Source organism: Montipora foliosa, chromosome 1 (genome assembly GCF_036669935.1).
Source record: "Montipora foliosa isolate CH-2021 chromosome 1, ASM3666993v2, whole genome shotgun sequence".
In the NCBI taxonomy this organism is placed as follows: domain Eukaryota; kingdom Metazoa; phylum Cnidaria; class Anthozoa; order Scleractinia; family Acroporidae; genus Montipora; species Montipora foliosa.
This window is the reverse complement of record NC_090869.1, coordinates 41,220,664-41,240,663: the sequence shown is the minus strand read 5'-3', so window position 1 is coordinate 41,240,663 and position 20,000 is coordinate 41,220,664. Positions and strand designations below refer to the sequence as shown.

At 38.2% G+C, this 20,000-nt stretch overlaps 1 protein-coding gene across 4 annotated transcripts in view; it reads left to right on the top strand.

Annotated features, from left to right (window-relative positions):
- The first annotated feature begins 3,131 nt into the window (after window positions 1-3,131).
- LOC137998714 (protein naked cuticle homolog 2-like) overlaps window positions 3,132-20,000 on the top strand; it is a 24,039-nt gene continuing 7,170 nt past the window's right edge. The window contains exons 1-6 of one of the 4 annotated variants that reach the window (XM_068844635.1): window positions 3,132-3,327; window positions 4,654-4,839; window positions 9,546-9,594; window positions 17,013-17,039; window positions 17,174-17,289; window positions 18,933-19,005. In XM_068844635.1, coding sequence (XP_068700736.1) covers window positions 9,552-9,594; window positions 17,013-17,039; window positions 17,174-17,289; window positions 18,933-19,005 — 259 coding nt within the window. In that variant the 5' untranslated portion in view covers window positions 3,132-3,327; window positions 4,654-4,839; window positions 9,546-9,551. Of the gene's footprint in view, window positions 3,328-4,653; window positions 4,840-9,286; window positions 9,466-9,545; window positions 9,595-16,660; window positions 16,854-17,012; window positions 17,040-17,173; window positions 17,290-18,932; window positions 19,006-20,000 lie in introns of those variants that run through there. The other 3 variants (XM_068844636.1, XM_068844637.1, XM_068844638.1) reach the window with 3 other exon arrangements.

The window sequence follows — 20,000 nt, the reverse complement described above, 5'->3', positions numbered from 1 at the left end:
AGCAAAACTGAAAAATCCAAGGCTCAACCTGACCCGTTCGTATCCAAAAATGGTAAGCCAAATATGTTCCGAAGTCAAAACCATAATAACCATTTGCATCAAATTTTCGGCACGCCAAACTCGCAAAAAGGAAAAAGAATCAGAGATGAGCAACAAGGCAATCACCAACGAGAGAAGCAACAACACCACGAGCACCACACCGACGAAAAAAGAAACGGCGACGATGGTCAGAACGAAACCGACGGAAAAAGAAGGGAAGACAGAAACGAACACGGGACTTGACACGCTCGATGACCTCGACAGCCGAGGGACTCTTAACCATGAAACGAAAATCAATGCGAGCACCCCAGATACAGAACTTATAGACATTGAGAAGATAGACAAAAACCCGAGGAACAACACCCAACTCGTCAGCAGAAAAACCAAATAAGACATGACGAAGCAGGGTAGACAGACAGAAAGGAGAAGCCGAAAACATAAAGGACTGAAGCCACGAAAGCACACTAACAGCCAAAGGACAGAAAAAAAAAATGTCTGCAGAGACTCGGATTGGAACAAAAACAAACCGCAGAGAGCCCGTAACCAAGAGAAGAAAAGGTGTTCAGCTTTGTAAAGGACGCCCCATGAGAATTAAACTTTCCGTGAAAGATCAACAACAGAGCGGTCTAAATCAAAAAAGAAAACTGACGCTAGTAAAGGGAACCAAACAGAGGAAAAACTTTTTCTAACAATGAGGAGAAACAGCATCTTCAGACAAACGAAACAAGTAGGCAGACTAAGTGGTGATGGAATGAACAGGACAAACTCAATGCCCGAACCAATACCCAAAAAGGAGGCCACAAAGGAACCTTTACACACCCGCCATCGACTGTACAGACTTCACAACCTCGTCTGCTCTCGCAGAAAGCGAATGTACTACAGACTCAAAAAGAATTTTCAACATAGACCCTTGAACTTGTAACAGTTCACGAACTTGAGCCATTGTGACAAATTCATCTTCGTCTTCGGCAATGGCCGCCTGATCTTGCTGGTCTTGTACGGGACTCTCCGGCTTCGAGCTCCCTTGTTTTTTTTTTTTCGCCATTTTAAGGATAGAGTTACACAAAAGAAAACGTAGAAAGGCACAGACACAGAAACACAGAAATAGGCCTTTTTCGATATATCATAATTCAGCTTGAAAGAGAGGTTTAAAGGACAAAGACGAAGGAAAGTGGATGATATGTTAATATTTTTCACATTCATTCCAACGTGTTTCTATTGTTTTTGTCCTCTAAACCTCTCTTTCAAACTGAATTATGATATATCCAAAAATGCCTTTTCCTTGGGTAATTGGAAACATGTCCCGGTTGAAAATTGTGAAAATAGAGGATAAATGACTAGTATTTACAAGCTTCGGTCTTTTGCATTTTAAAATGTTTAGCCATGTAAATAGGAGTCATTTTTACTGAGCGAATATTATGGACACAGAGGATAATTGTTTTTAAATTTAGCTAGTTAGTTAGTTTATTGTTTTTGACAGAAATTGTTGGAGCAATGTATTCTGGCCGCGGCACAGTCATTCTGCTCGGAATTTGCGATGGTAAAAACAGCACAGTAAAAAATCGAGATTTGCATAGTATATCAGGCCCAATTCACACGGTACCGTGCGAAAATTTAGACGCATTGCCGTTCAAAAATTTGAACACCCAAATAGGGGACGATTTTTTAGTCTGTACGGTCGAAAATTTAACCGGCGCGCTGTGAACACCTTGACCGTCTAAATTTTTGCACGGCAAAGGCGTGATTGCATGGTTCGTGGTAACTCAGCTACTATCGTTAGCATTTCTCCTTCTTGACGCGTACGCCATTTTGGATTTTGAAAAGTAGCGCTCTGCGCATGAATAGATGGTAAAACCACTAACAAATGTTAAACTTTAATCTGGGCGAAAATGTTGCATGGTTCCGTGAGAACCAAATTGCCGGTCAAAAATTTTAACCTGTAGAAAATTCGTCCGGTACCATATGAATCGGACCTTAAATTCTGATTATTTTACTGGTCGGTCGCTCCATAGTGTGACTATTCACAGCGTAGTCACGGCACCAGCCAACCTGACATGGCGTGTGGATATCGTTTAGTTAGCTCTGTAAGCAAGTGACACTATTGACCCTTTCTTTTGACGTAACCCAGAACGCCATTTTGTTAATGAACATCCCAACAGAAGATGTTCAGAAGTTACGCACTGAAGTCACCCTTCGCCACAAATTGCTTGCAATCCTATTACGCACATATAAATAACAATATCTACAGCAGTTTATTATCCTTAGGCTATAGTAGTTGCTAAATATGCGCACCGATTACAACAATGCCTTCTTTGTCCATTTGCCTAAAAGAATTAAAAGTCGTTGTGAATGCCACAATGAAGTTTGTAGGAAACTTTGATAAAGGCCACTTGGCTGGTGACTGAGATACATTTGTATTTCAATGGTGCTGGCCCTCGTTTCCTGGAGTCACTAACCTTTACCCGGCGCTTAGTATTGCATGATTCTATTCAATTTGACTCTCTGCAATTACGAAAACAATACTACAGGGCACATTTCAGCATCATGCCATAACTAAGCTCTCCTTACATCTTAGACAGAAAGACGTTTTCGGCGAAGCAATAAACCCTGCATTGAAGTGTGGTTTTCTGGTCTTGAAAATGTATTACAGGACCGACTTTTCAGAAAAAACGACTAATTTAAGTCTCATTGACGCCTTTTATATTCTCCCTTTTCAGTGGGTTCAAACCCAAGTTGTTTTCTCGGCAGCTGCTGAAGTGAGATGAACTTTTCATTAGGAATTCGCTTTAGTCGCATGGTTCGTTTTTCTTTTGCCTTCGGGGGACTAACGAGTTCTAATATTTTGCTTTATCTCGGCAACAACCTCCCCTTTGTTTCCACTGAAATCGTTTTAAAAACATTCGATCTGACGAAAGGCTGCTCGCTCCGGGAAAATGAACGCAAGTAAATCCACTTAAACGCTTTGAAACCGTAATTTCAAAGCCTATTTCAGTCATTTCGAACCTTCTTAACTGCATTGTTCGAATCAGTGTCTAAATTCGTCTCAGACTTGAAAAGTTCATTGTGTAGTAATGATTCAAAAGAGGAGTAGAACTAAAAGGTCCTGTTGTGAGGTTTACCAATGACTTTCATCTGAATTTTATAAATCTAGCGTTCGAGTTGTCGTCCGTCGAAATTCCAGAGAATGAAGATCTTCCGACATAGACTGGGAGCAACTATTAAAATCTCTTCATGTTCTGAGGAAATGAGTGTATTCATGGGAACTTGATCAGTCGAACATGAACGTTGGTAAGTGAATATTAATTGTTTATGACATTATTCCGTTTAGTTTGACTGTGGATATCTTACCAGACCCACTAAAAGAAATATTATTACATTCAACTCGAACCTCTATTTAAGACGTGTTAATTTTGATATAATATAATATTTGTTATAACATCACATACTTTTCAAAGTTCCGATTCTACTCGCAATGAGGGTACCCTGTAATTGAGCTGACCCCGTCTGATGTCTTTTTTTTTGTCTTCTTCTTTGTCCTTCTATTTTAATGCAATGAAGGTTACCGCGTGATGCAGGTTTCCCTGGTAAGGAAATCTCGTGCGCGGATGCATCTTCAGAAAAGGTACAGAAATGTGGAAATAATTACTGAAGAAAGAAGAAATTTTTGTGATCCTCAAGAATGTAATAGAATTTAGTCACTTGCATTTAAATACAGAAGAGTATAAAAGAGATCTCTCGTTTGACGCGTAGGTTTTTGGACAAGCAGTCAGCAAATATTAGTTGTTGCATATGGTTGGCACATTAAGCCATAAACAAAACGGACTGAAAAACATTTATATTTCTATAACTGCAAGCTCTTAAAAGCTGCAGGTGTCATGCGAAAACAGTCATAAGAATCAGGAGAGCAATGCAAGACATCACACCTGCTTGCCAGAGTAGCCCATTCACATAAAGTTATATTTCGAAACAGTTCGCAAATAACAATATATTGGACGTGTTGCTCGGGCAATATTTGACGGAAAGTCAAAGATGGAAATGGAATAATAAAATCCTGTAAAGCAACTCGAAAAACACGCTTTGTTCTTAACAAGTGTCAAAAAATATTGCATAAATTGAAAAATATATATGTATGCATCTGAATTTTAATACCCGGAACACGAAACTAAGATCGATGGGTTGAAATCGTTGTTATTGCTGTCGGCAAATCGCCCTTGACAGTTTTTCAAACAAAATAAAGATGGAATCCGATCCGTGAAACTAAGGCTTCATGTGACTGATGTTTCGGCCATCCTTTAAAGGGGTTAATAACCACTCGTTTTTTAAATTATGTGCAAACAGCCCAGCTGATTATGCCGCTATCCTCTGAAATAAGGATATATATAAAAATTGAATCCCGATCTTTTTTGTGCGTCAAACAAAAGGCCTTTTTATGAAGGAGAACATCGTCGGGTAATATTTATCAAAGTGCTATTTTGTGATTAAAATAATAATATCGCAACCAGTTGTCTAAGCGACAAAAGTGCCGACAGATTTCCCGCCAACTGCTTATGGTTGAAAAGGCCCGCTCAAAGTCGGACGCTCTCTGAAGCCACAAATACAACATTTATCAACCAGATCCAATTACCTGTGTGCAAGATGCTTAAACTCAACAGCTAGAGAAACTTCAGTTGGTACTTCGACTGTGATCTACTGAGGAATGCAGTTTGGATTCGTCACTCTGTGAATAACTGCAAAAACTGTGCTTTCCGGGAGAATCTTGGTGACCGCTCAGTTTACGACGGGAAGTAGCAAAACAGTGAGGTAAGTATTCCCTGGCTTCCCTTCACAAATTCTGCCTTCCCTTTTATCATTCCTTTACCAGGTTTACCCCTTTCTTGTGCTTTTCTTAAAGCGTCAGCAACTGTGTATGAAAAAAAAATGGTTCGAAGTGTTCACAAAATGTCCTACTAAGGCAACTTTAACTTTTAGACGAACAGAACTTAACTTTTTGAAAAAAAAAATTACCGTATCTCAAGATACTCTACATTCCAATGTGGCTTCTTTTCCCTTACATGTTTGAAAAAAACGCCAGTAAGACAAAGGAAAGTTGATTTCGCCATCTTAAGCAAAAAATAAAAAATAAAAAAACAGAGGAAACAAGCGGTACCTCTGAGGTTTTGGGTTCGAAACTACTGAGCAATTACAACGGAAAGTAGACATTTCAGGTATTTAGAAAAAATTCTCTAACATTCGGTCCAGAATTTTCGTCCGAGAAATATAAGGGAAAGATTTACGTTAGAGTTTTCGTTGTAGCACTTAAGCCAAACACAGTTCAGTTAGAAAATATAGACCATGTTATCAAAATTTATGTAAAATAGGTCCACGGCTAATATGGTTTTGAAACTGTTCATCCCGAGCTAGGCATAACCACATACTGTGCGATGAAGTCCCAGTTGTACAAAAGATGGACAACGCTATCCACTGGGATAAATCACTATCCATCGGATGGTGCAAGTAGTTTCGCTATGACTTATCCACTGTATAGTGATTTACCCGACGGATAGCGCTATCCATCGTTTGAACAAGTGGGGCCAGAACTTTAAGATATATGTGATCGACTGAGAGCAGATATGTCAATCTGAACTAATTTCGACATCTTTTGAGAGAAGCCCGTGAAAATTGAGCTCGTCAATTATTTCTTTTAATTTATAGTTCCTAGTGGTCCAATAGTCCTCATGTCATACCTATTGACCACGGGATTCTCTTGAGAGCATTGAAATAAAGGATGATAGGTCACGTTAGTAAGATGGGGTACTCCATTAAAATAATTGAAATTTTCAAGGCTCATGTAAAAACAAACGCAAACAACGGTTTTCTGTACGTAGAATCAGAAATTAATAACGAAGTATGCCTATTTGATGTAACAATGTACGGAATATTTTGTTGTAAAAGGTTATCTTATAATCGATTCCTTTGTTTGCCATGCCAAAAAAAAGCGCTGTGCTTATACTTTTCTCGTTGAAGAAAAGGAGGGGCGACCTTTCAGTAAATTGAAAAACTAGGAATGACAAATTATGCAGTCTAAATTTCACTCTCACGGAACTAAAACCCTTGAATGTAAATATGTGCTGTAAGCAAAGCCGCTATCACTTGCTCAGCCTTCATGAAAATTTAAGAAGTCGGCATCCTTTTCTTCTGTCAAAACAAAATGATTGACTACATCAAGGTGCGGTTTCTACGCCCGCCAACACATATTCCTTTGACTTTCGGCGTCTTTCTTTTCCACTTATCTTTCTTTAAATGTTCAGCTGTGTCAAGAGTCGGACTTTTATTAACAAACATTTTCAGGAGAAAAAGTCAGTGAGTTGTGGATGATTTTGTCAAGTCAAAAAATGCTATGCTTCGTGGTTTTCTCCTTGCCTTCATTTCAATACAACTCCTAAACTTATAAAACGGTTTAATGCATACGCCATATCAGATAAGTCAGAGAAGCCGCTTTTAACTGATAACAAATATTCACTGCTAATTTTTGCAAAGATGTATTCATTACTATAGCAGGTGGTTTTTGTTTTAGTATTAATGTGTATGTTGCAGTTAATATTTCGTTCCAGTTAATTTTTTTTAACTAGGTTTTTTTTTCAACTGTTTAAAAAAGGGATTTTCCTTTTTTAGGGTTGTAGTTAGAAAACAGGGGCTTGGTTTTTTTAGGGGGTATGAAAAAAGAACGAAATTCTCCTCTTCTCCGTCCTACTTGTCCTACCCATCCCTCATCTTCCCCCATTGTCCCTATCCAGCCCCACCCTTTCTTCACAGACCTGTTCCCCCTTACCTTCCAGTTACCTTACCCCTTGAATATCCCTTAACCCCACCCCCTCATCAGCACTCTTCACAGACAATTCTTACTTATCAAGACTTTTCTGTTTACTCACCCGAACTTGAACTTAAACCTGCTGCCCACTTTCTTATCCACTTGACCACACAAGCAACTCATGCAAACCTCTCATCATAATTTATAATTAAGTATTTTATTATTCATCCCAGGCCACTCTCGGTCCAAACTTTGATTTATTTACAGCAGAGCCATGCACGTGTTGTAAAATGGTGGAATCACGCCAATGCAATAGCGTAAATGGAATCGATTTCTATGGAGAAATACAGGAATTGAAAAGACTCGCAAATAAATTGTTATTCAAAGGATGATTTTTACAGGAAGGCCAAACATTTCTTGAAAGAAAAACAGAGAAGAAACTCGGCTTATTAGGAAACGAAGATCGATCTGAGCCGAAACAATTAACAAACTGGGAACATCAGATGATAACTCAAAAGAAATGGGCTTACAGCAACGGCAAACATCAAGAAAGTAGCTCCAAAACGGGAACTATTTCAAATCTTGTCCCAAGTACACAGTCGAATTTCTCACAGTGGAGACAAGTGTGAAAAAGTGGCTTCAAGAAATTACGCAGAAATCAGCTAGCAAGTTGTTAACATACGTGTTAAAATGTGCTTATTCCATACTTAGAAAGTGCCCACCAACCAATGGCAGCTCCAACATTCCTATCTTTGATAGAGATCGACTGAATGGTAAAAGGTCACCATTGCACCCCAACAGTAGTTGCTTTTAGGAAAAGTAACTGATATCGAAAAAACATTCTGCTCGAGTAGTGACCAAGTTTGGAAAACTCCAATCACTTATTTCTCCCACAAGATTAAATCTGTGCAGCATGTTAACAGGCCATTTTGCAAAATGAGTAAACAAATTCCCTTTCAAGATAAATTGAAGTTTATTCATATTGTAACAGTACCAAACAATAATACCATTGTAACGTTATTGTAATGTAGTTACTTTCCGGTAGTATACTGCTCTCGTTAATTGAAAATCTGAGAGAGAAATATTTATCAATCTTGTATTAAACAAGTTATATTTCCAAAGGAATCATAAAAAAATATCACTGTTTTTTCATTACAAAAAGTAGTCTTACTACGTAAAAGGGTTTAGCTCTGACGAAGGGCTAACAATCAAAATGCCAGCTTTCAAATTTTTTCACAGTGGTCAATTTACGATATCAACTCACTTGATAAACCCTTTCCAGAGAGAGGGGTTCAAGTAACGGGGGATAGATCCGTGAAGAAAGGGTGGGGTAGGAGAGGGACAATGGGGGAAGATGAGGGATGGGTAGGACAAGTACGACGGAGAAGAGGAGAATTTCGTTCTTTTTTCATACTCCCTAAAAAAACAAGCCCCTTTTTTTAACTACACCCCTAAAAAAAGGAAAATCCCTTTTTTAGACAGTTGATTAAAAAAAGCCTAGTTAAAAACATTACCTAGTTAAAAAAATAATTACCTAGTTAAAAAAAAATGAAATGAAACGAAAAATTAACTGCAACATATGCGAATAGCAGTACAACTTGCCTAATAATAGTTATCCTTGAAGAATTATTCTTTATATTAAACAGTTTGATTGAAAAAAACTATCATCAAAACGTAAAACTCTCAACTCTCTCTTTTTCTGTTATTTCATATTTTGGCCAACGAGCGAAATGTATGCGAATCAAGTCAACAAAATCATCTTATTTGTAACGTGATATTTGTTGATAGAACGCTAATCTCATGCAGTTCAGCGCTTCCAAGGTTCTTCCTCACTTTAAGCCCCGCCGTCTTTAAATCTTCAAAAAATAAACACTTCTATTACTGAATAACCTCGCTCCCGGCCCACTTCAAGAATGCAAACTCTTTTGTCTCGCTGCCTTCCTCAGTCCCACTTGACAGAAGGATTAAACGTAGAAATTTCATTCAATTAATTTTACAATGCTTGAAGCGTGGGGAACATTTGCAAGTCAGTACTCTGAACACCAGAAGAATGTCAGACGTTCTGTATCAATCATATGCATGTCCATTTGTGTGTGCCCTATTTGAATATGATCTGTTATCTCAGTTCCAGCAACGGCGCCTATGAGGCGTTTGGAAGGAGAGTGACATGCCTAGCGCAGAGAATTCAAACTATTCCATAAGAAGCTATGACAAACGGAAGTAGAATTATCAGAGCGCTAATCTTGTCTTTGACATAAGATTAGCTCAAAAATAGCAGTAGAACGATTTCCTGGCCCCTTGACCCACATGTACGTAAATGATGGCCAGTGATGCTGGGGAATGAGGGCTAATACTTTTGACTGCAAAGATCTTTGGATGCCGAAAAATGCGTAAAGCTAATTATAAGCCCAAGTGACCTAAGGGACTTAAATTGAGGAATTAAATGCAAAAACGCTCATGTCGAGTGTCGGTTAAGAACAAATCACAGTTTTGGGTTTTATAGAAATAAGGCGAGACATGTAAAGAGCGTTTAAGAGTCTTTTCTTTTTCAACTAAGTTCCCAGTCTGTTCCTGTTTCTTTACCGCTTGGCTAGAAAGAGCTTGAATTCCACAGAAACTGAAAGACTGCGCTATAAAGTGTAATACAGCAGCATAATATGGTTCAACTTTAATAATCTTCGAACAGTTATCCTACCAGTCTACTTTATTTTCTTCACAGACCATTATGGGATCAAAGGGCTCCAAAGAGGAACGAACTTTTTCCCCTGGTAAGTTCTCATAGCTCAAATTCAAAATGTAATGAAACAAGCTGTACATGGTTCCAACAGCTATCATGCCATAACGCATGGAGACAATCATTGGCAGCTTGGGTAAATAGATCGACATGAATCTGGCTTGTTATCGTTACGATATTATCTTTTTTTACGTACGGCATACGTAGCGGGTTGATTTTCACAATTGTGACACTTCTTTTATTCTCTGTTATTTCATATTTTGGCCAACGAGTAACTGAGAAATACGCGAATGAAATCAACAAAATCATCATATTTTTATCGTCACGTGATATTTGTTGATGGAACGCTATCTCGTGCAGTTCAGACCTTCCAAGGTCACCCGCCTTATCATGGCCTAAAAGTTTTTAAATACGTTTTAAATTGTCCTTCTTTAGTCTCAAATGTTTTCGTTCTTTGACTTGCACTGCATAATTTAAAAGTATCAAAAGTTAATTTTAATCAGAAAATGTAAAAATGGGCATGCACTGAGTAACATTTGAACCGTGAGTCGTGTTCATCTTACAGATCACGACCCCGTCAATAACATAGCACACTCTTGTTCTTTGGGACTCAAAATGACGGTTCCAATTGCCCTGTCCCCTTGTTAATTTCTCCGAAAAAGGAAACATACTCTAAGAGGACATTTCTATGTATTTCGTGGCAACATGAAGAGGAATGACATACATACCGAAAAGGCTCGAGTAAAAGGTCATATAGTTTTTCCACGAGTTAAATGCAATCTCCTATCAATGTTGAATTTGTACAATATCGAGGATATCAATGATTTTGTAACAATGTCTTTCTTTCGGTTTTATCATCACCAGTCCTGGTTCTGCAGAGAGTTAGTGGGGAACAATGCAGGCTACGAAAGCAAATTGTAACTGGGACAAAAAAGACTGAGAATGCTCCCAGAAAACTACGATTTTGGTCGCGTTTGTTTTGAGCTTTTCGCTTTGTAGTTATTTTTTTCTTTTAAAGAGCGAATGTTGAGCTTATTTTTGAAGGTTTTTTCATGTTGCCTGAATTTTAAAGACCTGCCACTAATCACGCCAAAATAAAAGATCTCCAGAAAGACGTCCTTATCCACAAAAGCTGGAGCCATACTTTGAGTGCTAGCCTGAATATTACTGTGCCCTGATCTGCCTGACTGAGTCCAAATGTGATCCCAAAGCCCACGAACTTTTGACATCAATCAGTGAACTTAGCGCAATAAATACCCCACAGGGTACTGCTAGTCGCGAGAAAGTTGCTGAAGCTACTCCACAGACCGGGCATTCTTACACTGACCGCGCCTCGTAACTTTATCGTTCCTGAATGTACCTTTTAAGAAATATAATAGATTTACGACTAAAAAATTGCGTATTAATTCTCCCGAAGTGGTACCGCTGACACCATCAATCTCTAAGTCATGTACTGCTCCAGCTTCTTGCATCGTCCATCTAGCACACTTCGGGAGTCTACGTTCACACTCATTTGACAATGGGCTTTTAATGATAGCTCCCCAGTTACGGACATATGTTGTGGTTTAATCTCAGTTTACGGTGATGAGGATTATGCACTTGTTCAGTTGAAACAGTTAGCATTCCAGGAGGAGTATGACAACTGCAGACCGCACACTGCCTACAAATAGCGCTGATCATGAAATAGTATGTAAGTCTAAGCACCATTTCAAATAGCTTTGATAAACAGTATTTAAGTCTAAGCACCCATTTTAAAATAGTTAGCTTTCAGTAAGCCTGCAGTCTACAGTCTGTTAGTGACAACCACCGCATTCCAGGTAAGGGATTCGCACTCATTGTAGTGATTGGAGTAATCTTTTATTTGCAGTGTTAAGTGTAAAATAACCTTTGTCTTAGTTATTAGGTTAAGAATATTGGTTCATGGTTATGAGAAGTAAAACATTCTTTCACATGTATGATAAAGGGGTTTAGTTTGTAAAGAAATTCTGGTGTGGTGGCCGTGGAGAAGTAAAATAAAGAAAAGTGCTTATCAAGTGAGATGAGACGGTAAAGTGACCACTGTAAAGAAATTTGAAAGCTGGCGTTTTGAGGGCCGGTTTACCATTTGTTACCCTGCGAGCACAGTCTCTTTAGATCTTCCAAGATACGTCGGGAAGAGGAAAGAAGACTCTGCCGGCCGCCTCCACATTCTTTGATTTGCCACTCATCCAAAGAAATGGATGAGTCAGTCCAGTTTTGACCAATCGCGACCCCAGAGCTCTGACTGAGGGAGAGAAGAGCTCTGGGGAACCCTGAAACAAAGTGCCTTCTCATTGGTTTTCGTGAATAACAATCAAAAGCGTCTCTAATTGGTGCATTCATCTTAGCAGGAGTAGTGAGCAGGCGCCGTAAGGTTCAAATAGCCAATTTTTGGTGATAAAAACCGTACGGCGCATGTTCTCCTACATAGGGTTTCCCAGAGCCTTGGGTCTATCCGAGGCTCTGGTGACGAGAATGAGTTTCGACTTGTCCAACCTGTTTTCGTAATTTTTGCGCATGATCAATCGCCAAGTGTCATCGGTATTTTTTGAAATTAACAACCTCGTGGCTATTTTAAACTAAATTCCTATGAGTATTTCTGCCAGAAACCTATATATTTTTCAGTAAAAAATGAAGTGGCGGCCATATTGTCCCGGGAGACCAAAAAAGCTTTGTTTTACCACGCCAAGCCTTACCTCCAAAACAAAGCTGTTTTGGTCTCCCGGGACAATATGGCCGCCGTATGACAATGGCGAATGTAGAGTTTCCACTGAAATGATTCCCTGGTTGTCGTGTGTTTGCCAGTGGTTAGTGGTCACGCGTGATTGACACCGAATATAAATTTGAATTTTTAACGCATGTTCAAAACGAAACGTGGAAGTGGCCGGCAGAGTCTTCTTTCTTCTTCCCGACTCTCTACGAAGATTGAAAGAGACTCGCAGGGTAACCCTTTGTCAGAGCTAAAAACCCTTTTCTGTCTTTCACATTTAGGGCTACTTTTCACAATGAAAAAACAGTGATATTCTTTAATGATTCCTTTGGCAATATACTGGTAACTAGTTTAATACAAGATTCATACATACTAGTATTTGTCTCCCAGATTTGCAATCAAATAGAGCACTATCAGTAGAGCGTTTTCACTCACGTGACTAGCAGACATACTGGATTTCTAAACAATAGAAAGTATTTGCATAAAAATAGAGTTCGATTCCCGGAGGAATAGTTTTGGTACACCATCATGGCCGCCATATCGCCATTTCTTTGTTTTGCAACACCAACATGGCTGCCATGACGTCATGTGAAAACGCTCTATACTCTAACTACTGGAAAGAAACTACATGTACTTTACAATGGTATTATTTGTACTGTTACAATATTAATAAATTTCAATTTATCTTGAAAGGAAATTACTCATTTTGCAATATGGCCTGTTTTCAAGCTGATGTAAAGGAAATTTCGTAGGAATAATGTAAAGTAACATTACTAGCACTGCACAGATTTAATCTCGTAGGAGAAATACGTGATTGGATTTTTCCAAACTAGGTCGCTACTTTAGCATTTATATAGAGGATATTAAATGATCGCGCGGAGATACGGAATTTCTTTCCGAGTGTCGAAATATTTTCAACACGGGAAGAGAAATTTCGTATCTCCAAGCGGCCACGTAATATTCTATTTATTAAATAACCACCAGTGAAATGCTAAATAATTTCACGAAAGGCATCGAAAGGCACGATTTTTATATGTAACCACAATCAACAGTGGTGTTTTCACTCACGTAATTGTGTCCTTCATGACAAATTCGAATGTTTACTTGGGACAAGACTTAAAACAGTTCCACTTTTGGACCTACTTTCTTGTTGTTTCCTGCCGGTGAAGACGGTTTGCAGTTGCTGTAAACTTCTAGTTATCATCTACTGTTCTCATGTTCTTAATTGTTTCGGCTCAGATCGATCCTCGTTTCTTGAAAGCCCGAGTTGCCTCTTTGTTTTTTCTTTCAAGAAATGTTTGGCCTTGTTGTAAAAATTATCTTCTGAATAATAATTTTTTTCTGCTCAAATCTTTTGTCCTTTAGGTGGCTTTTCGAGCCCAGGCGGATCCAACAAATAACCCAAACTAAGGAAAAAGTTCTTCCTTTGTAATTACATGTCCGAGTCACAGATCGATAAAGGCTATAAACCGTCTCACAATAGCCTTCACCTAACAAGGACGAAAATTTCTGTCCAAAGTAAAGTGAGACAGATGCCTTCGGTGGAAGTGTGGAGTTCTGGTAATAGAAGCAATTAATTCCTCCCACGTTGACGATGAGAACGAGGATGATCGATGAAGATCATGATGATACTGCCCGTGATAATGATGATGATGATGACTGCAGCGTTTCTGTATTGCCCGAACCAGGAGAGGCATCTTTCGTCATATATTCCAGATGATGGTCCAGATTGGAATAATTCCTCAGAGTCGATGCCATATCTGGATCATCTTTCAAGACTAAATTTCATATTTTTGCGTTTGCCAGGTTCATTTTGCTTGGTTTTCTTTTCTTTCCTTCATACTTTAGCCTGATTTTATCCTTTGTTTTTAAACCGTCTTACCTTTGGGCAACAGGCAAGCAAATTCTCCGAAAAAACTGCTAACAACATCGTTAACAGTTATCTTTTGGTGACACTGAGTGTACATGTTCAAATGTTTCTAACAGAAGTGTTTACTAATGACTTCCTCTCATGTTCCGTTTTTAAATTTGAAAGAACTTTGTACTAGGAAACAAAATCAATTACAATGTGTTTTAGAAAACAGATATGCCTTGTAGACTTTTTGTAAAACAGTACTCCATGTTTACATGTGTAATTTATACCTAAAACGGGTACAGTTGGCTCAAATAAAGAGAAATGTGAGTTTGAAGACTTGAGGTAAGTACTTACAGAATACCTCCCCTCAAAGGCATTTTTCAAAAAGAGGCCCTCCCCAAAGTGAGGCTAAAATAATTATGACCCTCCCCCCAAACATAGTATCCCTACCCCTCCCCCTCCCTTCGCTAAGTGTCTTCATGTCCGTAGTCTCTAAAAGTTGTAAGTTGGCGATGTTGGACTGTACTTCGAGCTACGATCGGGTATAATGGACTTTTTACCCTTCAAGGAGAACTCTTCAGTTCCCTCCCCCTATCAATGATGGATTGCAAAAAATTAACGCAGTCAATGTGACTCGTTCCGAAATAAAAGAAGCAAAAAGATGGGATTTCATCAACTTTGTTTTTTTATCTAAACAAATGCTAGCCTAAGGATAGTTCAAGTCTGAACTTGATCTTTCACCATTACTTGACCTGTTTTTCCCGTGCTTCCGATTGTGTGTCTTCATTTAGTCTATCCATTAACTCTTGTCTATCCAGCAGTTTCCTTTTTATGTCGACCTTAAAGTCATATTTCAGTGTTTTTTTTTTAATCATCTTGAAACAGTCCTTATGAGTAAGATCAACATTAAAATCAATCTCTTTTGCTGCACAAAGTCGATCTTAATTCTAGAATAGGCGATGACTTACGTTGCATCATTCATGATGACGTTTTTCATCATTGTAATGTCTGTAATACCAAAAATTCGTTAGTAATTGATGAACGATTTTCCTTGCCACTCAGCTGTGCATTAACAGCTTTGTTCACACTGACCATTTGTAATCCAGCAGCGTCTCCTCGGTTTAACGAACAAAGAAATTTATCATTAACCCTTTTGTCACCTTTTGTTAGGATTATTGACTGTGAAATATTCATTTGATAATAGACCGCGTTCAAAACTATACACCAAATTGTCTCATGAGCCTTAAATACTGACCCAAATGAATTTAATTGAAAACTGTTATCCTTGAAATGGCTTATGCACCCCTCCGTTGTCAATCATGAAAGAAATATCAGTAATTTCTTTTCAGTAGTCTAGTCATTGTCCGGAACCGTCACTATTCCTTACTTTTGCCGGCTACTAAAAGCCGCTTTTTACAAGTTCTTTTGACCGTTAAGCGTTATTGGTTACGGAGACTATTTTATGCCTAGCACCTTGTACAAAAACTTCGTCAATTCCTCGAGATTCTGTCGAGAAGAATTGGCTATTGCCTCTTTAGTGCTGCTGCAATAAGTTGATGTCATGAATCTTGGTTGTAGTAAACTTAATTAGCATTGGGTTTTTGATAGTTGTGATCGGTTGCTCTTCCCCGCTTTCGGTTTGGCATTGAAAGGCTATCCTTAAAATAGTACCTGAAATTTATTTTGATCGTTCAAATATCGATCACAATATCAGACTAATGAAAGGATTTTGAAGACAACTTGATAAAAGTTAACTTCTAATGCCTTCGGCTACTGGCCTTTTTTCGCACCCATTCTCCACCGCTTTTAATGCTCAAAAATGTGTGAAATGCTGGCTGGCTTATGAAAATAAATGACTTGTGCCAACATACCTTGCGAATGATTTGTTTAAAAAAAACGTTTTGTCTGTTCATAAAATTGGGATTGTTCTAGAAATTGAGGTGACTGCATTAGTTGCAGATGCCAGTAGCTGCCGCTAATGTCATACACCGAAACTTTTCCGGCGGTACGATAGGGAAGCACCGTTTTAATTAAGCAAAATTTCAAGGAGCGGCGTTTCAGGGAAGCAAATATTTCAAGCTCATCGACTGCATTTTGTGGGCAAGTCAATCCTGCCATGAAAACGCAATTGTTAAGAGATCCACGCGATTGCTTTAAATGTATTTTTTCCCAAAGGTATCCTGACAGTTATTTTTGCTTTGTTGTACCTCTATATAACTTTTTAACAGATTTGTTTCCAAAAATAGTTACGTTTGGAAAACATAGCACTAACGCTAAATGAACTTTATCGCATTTTTATGACTTGGACCAACTTAGACGGATAAGATAAACTCGTGTCTGTTGCAGTTTCTGATTAGATACTTACTTTTACTATATTTCCAACTGAGCAAACTTTGAGCAAACTACGTCCACTGCTAAATCCATTGCTTTAAATTAGCACTCCATTGTAATTGGCTACTTTTAACGCTAGCCAATCAAATTGCAGGTATCGCCATAATGCTTTGATTAGAACAATCGAATGAATTTTCGGTCGACATTCGTTCAAAGTAAAGAGCCGCTGCCACAGCTTCAAAGAGCGAGGAACCGAGTACTTGAGCATATCTTTAGAACTTACAATCGGCTGAAATGTTCTTGCCTAAAAATCGGGAGTAGTGTGGTAGAAAAATGAGATGAAGCGTTCTAGTTATGGGCAAGAAATATAGCAAGCAAGGTAAAGCGCGAAAGCGTTTGTCAGATGGGCTTCGAGTCAATAGCTCAGCTCTTCAACACAAGATGCCGTAATGACATGTTTAATAATACCGCCGTGCCTAGTGGCGGCGTGGAGTTGGATTCTGCAACTATTCTAAATCTCGCTTCTTTTCCTTTTTAGCGTGGGTTTCCAGAGAGGGCCCAGAAGGTTAGTAGAAGCCAACCTTTAGCCAACCTGAAAACTTTGAAAAAGTCATCTTGTTTATTTTTAGGTCCCCTTTGTATGTATCCGCGCCGATCGATGAGTTTTCTTGTCTGTTTTAATTGTTTTTTATTGATCAGGGGACTGCGTAGTGGAGAATGACACTGTGAATGTGGCACTGAATTTGACCGAAGAACCGAAAGAGAGAACTTCATGTACAGCAGACTTCACATACAAAGGATATCCGGTCAATGTGGTGAGTATAAATCACGATTTCTTCGCCAATGAAGTCGGTCTCGATGTACAGTAATTTCGCTGTTAATGAAAGTCGGTGGCAAGGTATAATCGTCGATGGAGATTCGTTCACATTAAAATTTAGCCTTGCGATCTTGGTGATTTTTTTATGTCACTTATGGAATTGATAGCTGGCGGTCTCCAGTGAAGTGATATAACAACAACCGCGCTACCAAAGGTCAGCACGGAATCATCGAGCAGCCTGCTAGCATTTACGATTTGTCATTTTAGGAAATCACTTGTTTTGCTTAAACTCTCTAATTTGTTATTTCAAACATAAAGTTTTACGATCGGTTGGCTCTTTTGTGATTATATTGTGATCAGTGTGCGGAAAGGGAAGAGTTCGCTATGTTGCATGATGACTTGTTTTCAGAACCAAATAAGTCGGTTTTCTAACTCAGCTTCTTATGGTGTTTTGAGGTTCGCCTGATTCAATAATAACGAGGGCAAAAAGTCGCTTTACACTGGCAACGTGGTATTATGGTGTTTAAATCCCAAAAGGCGTAATTCTTTTCTCTCCAATATGATAGATCGTCGTAACACTATGGATGGGTTTTCCGTCTTGCATTATACTATGTAATGACTTCTGATATTATTCTGCTGAGCTTGTTTTCTTAGTAGATTTTCCTTAGGCCACTCAACCCTATGTTTTCAACCTTGTTGACGAAACAGCGACAGGCAAAAGAAGTTTCGACAATCTTTTCTATAAGAGGACCTCTCCTCGGCGCCCCTAGCGTGTCAGTGTTTTTCAGACCTTGCTTGAAACACGGTCTCGAGCAAACTTTGCGTTGAATCAGATACAGGGATCTTAATGTGAAAGAAAATAAATACGACTTATGTGTGTAACATGCTTAAGTGAGTGTATTCTTGCTTCATAAACACGAAATGTTTATGTAAGTATGTCAAGTCTCATTTTTTTTCGTTTTTCGTTATCGCATTGTCGTTTTTTTCTTGTGAAATCCGATGATAATACTTGTTATTCATTACTTTCCATGCGTATAAATTAACGAAATTTAGCTTGCTAGGTAAAGAAAATTAGTCATTAAATTGCATTAACATATTATTCTTGTCGGTTAGTTTTCAAAACATAACTCTAAGGCTGTAATTACAAAACAGCTATTCTGCAATGGAATTACTCCAACTGCATATTCTTGAGTGGCAGCAAAGTAAAGCACTTGATGACGCCATGAGATAGTCTAGCTCTTGAAATTGACGGATTCAACTTTGTCGTATTCTGAAGTTCAGCATAATGATAATATTTTAAAGCGTAACATCGGAGAGATGAAGCCTTTTTGAAGTGACTCGGTAATTTTTATTCTTAAGTCAATGGTTTAATGGCCACTAATATTATTTTTTTATGGGCCATGTCAAAGGTAAATTTCATTACTTGTAACATTCTCAAATTTCTTAGCTGAATCCTTTAATTTCTGGTCTGTGTTGTTATTATCAGCTTAACCTTGGCCCATACAAGATAGCAATTTTGCATCAAAGTTCACAGAATGACAAAATTATGAACCGTTATGTGTATAAAGGGATTGTTTCTAATGAATTCAATGATGCACTGTTGAATACATTCTGAGGAAAACTTGCTTTTTATTTCTCCAGCTGCAAGATGTGCCCTCTGCTTCAGAAAAAGATTTCCGCAAAGAGTATTCATACTTTGATTATCCTATCGAAGGTGTGTGTGATACTGATAACTTGGGTGGGAAGGTGTATGAGGAAGTGGCATGTGAAAGTAATAGACCATATCTAGTTTGTAAGGCACTTTAATCCATCAAAAAATGTGTCAAAATGGCATGAAAGATATCACGTAAGACTGATATGCTTTCCAGTCTAGGCCAAGAGTGGAGGGTAAGGCTCTGATTATCACCTCTTTTGTTGCTTGTAATTTTCCAGTATAGATGTAAGTGTTTTATTGATATTTTCCATTCAGTTTTTCAGTTATCATTGAATTCAATACTTATGAATAAATTTGTTAAAGACGTGCAATAAAACATTCTGTGAGAGGGAACAAGTTCCTCTTTGTGACATGGTATCTAAACAGTGATTTCTTTATAATTTTTTTTCTGGTTTGTAACTGTCTCAAAAGATAAAGCAAGTGCTTGGGAAAATAAGGTTTTAAATCTTGAGTATACATGTAGTCTATCCTTGCGGTAGAGTGCTTCATGCGTTCCCAGAGCACAGTATATCTGAGGATTGAACTAATCAATAAGACATAACTTTCACAGAAAAATGAGAGTCGCAGGAAAAGTTATGTCATTGATTAGTTTAATCCTCAGATATAACATTACTCTTAGATATGTTTTTGGACTGCTGTTCATGGTGGAACAGCGGTAGAGTGCTTCATGCGTTCCCAGAGCACAGTATATCTGAGGATTGAACTAATCAATAAGACATAACTTTCACAGAAAAATGAGAGTCGCAGGAAAAGTTATGTCATTGATTAGTTTAATCCTCAGATATAACATTACTCTTAGATATGTTTTTGGACTGCTGTTCATGGTGGAAGTAAATATATTCATTGAACACCTTCTATTGCTCAATTTAATAATTTTGAAGTCACTTACCTTTGCTGTTATAAAAATACATTTGACTTTGCAGAATGTTTGTCATGATCATGCAGTTTAAAATCATCATAATCAGACTTCAGGTCAATTTGTCATGTATTTCAAA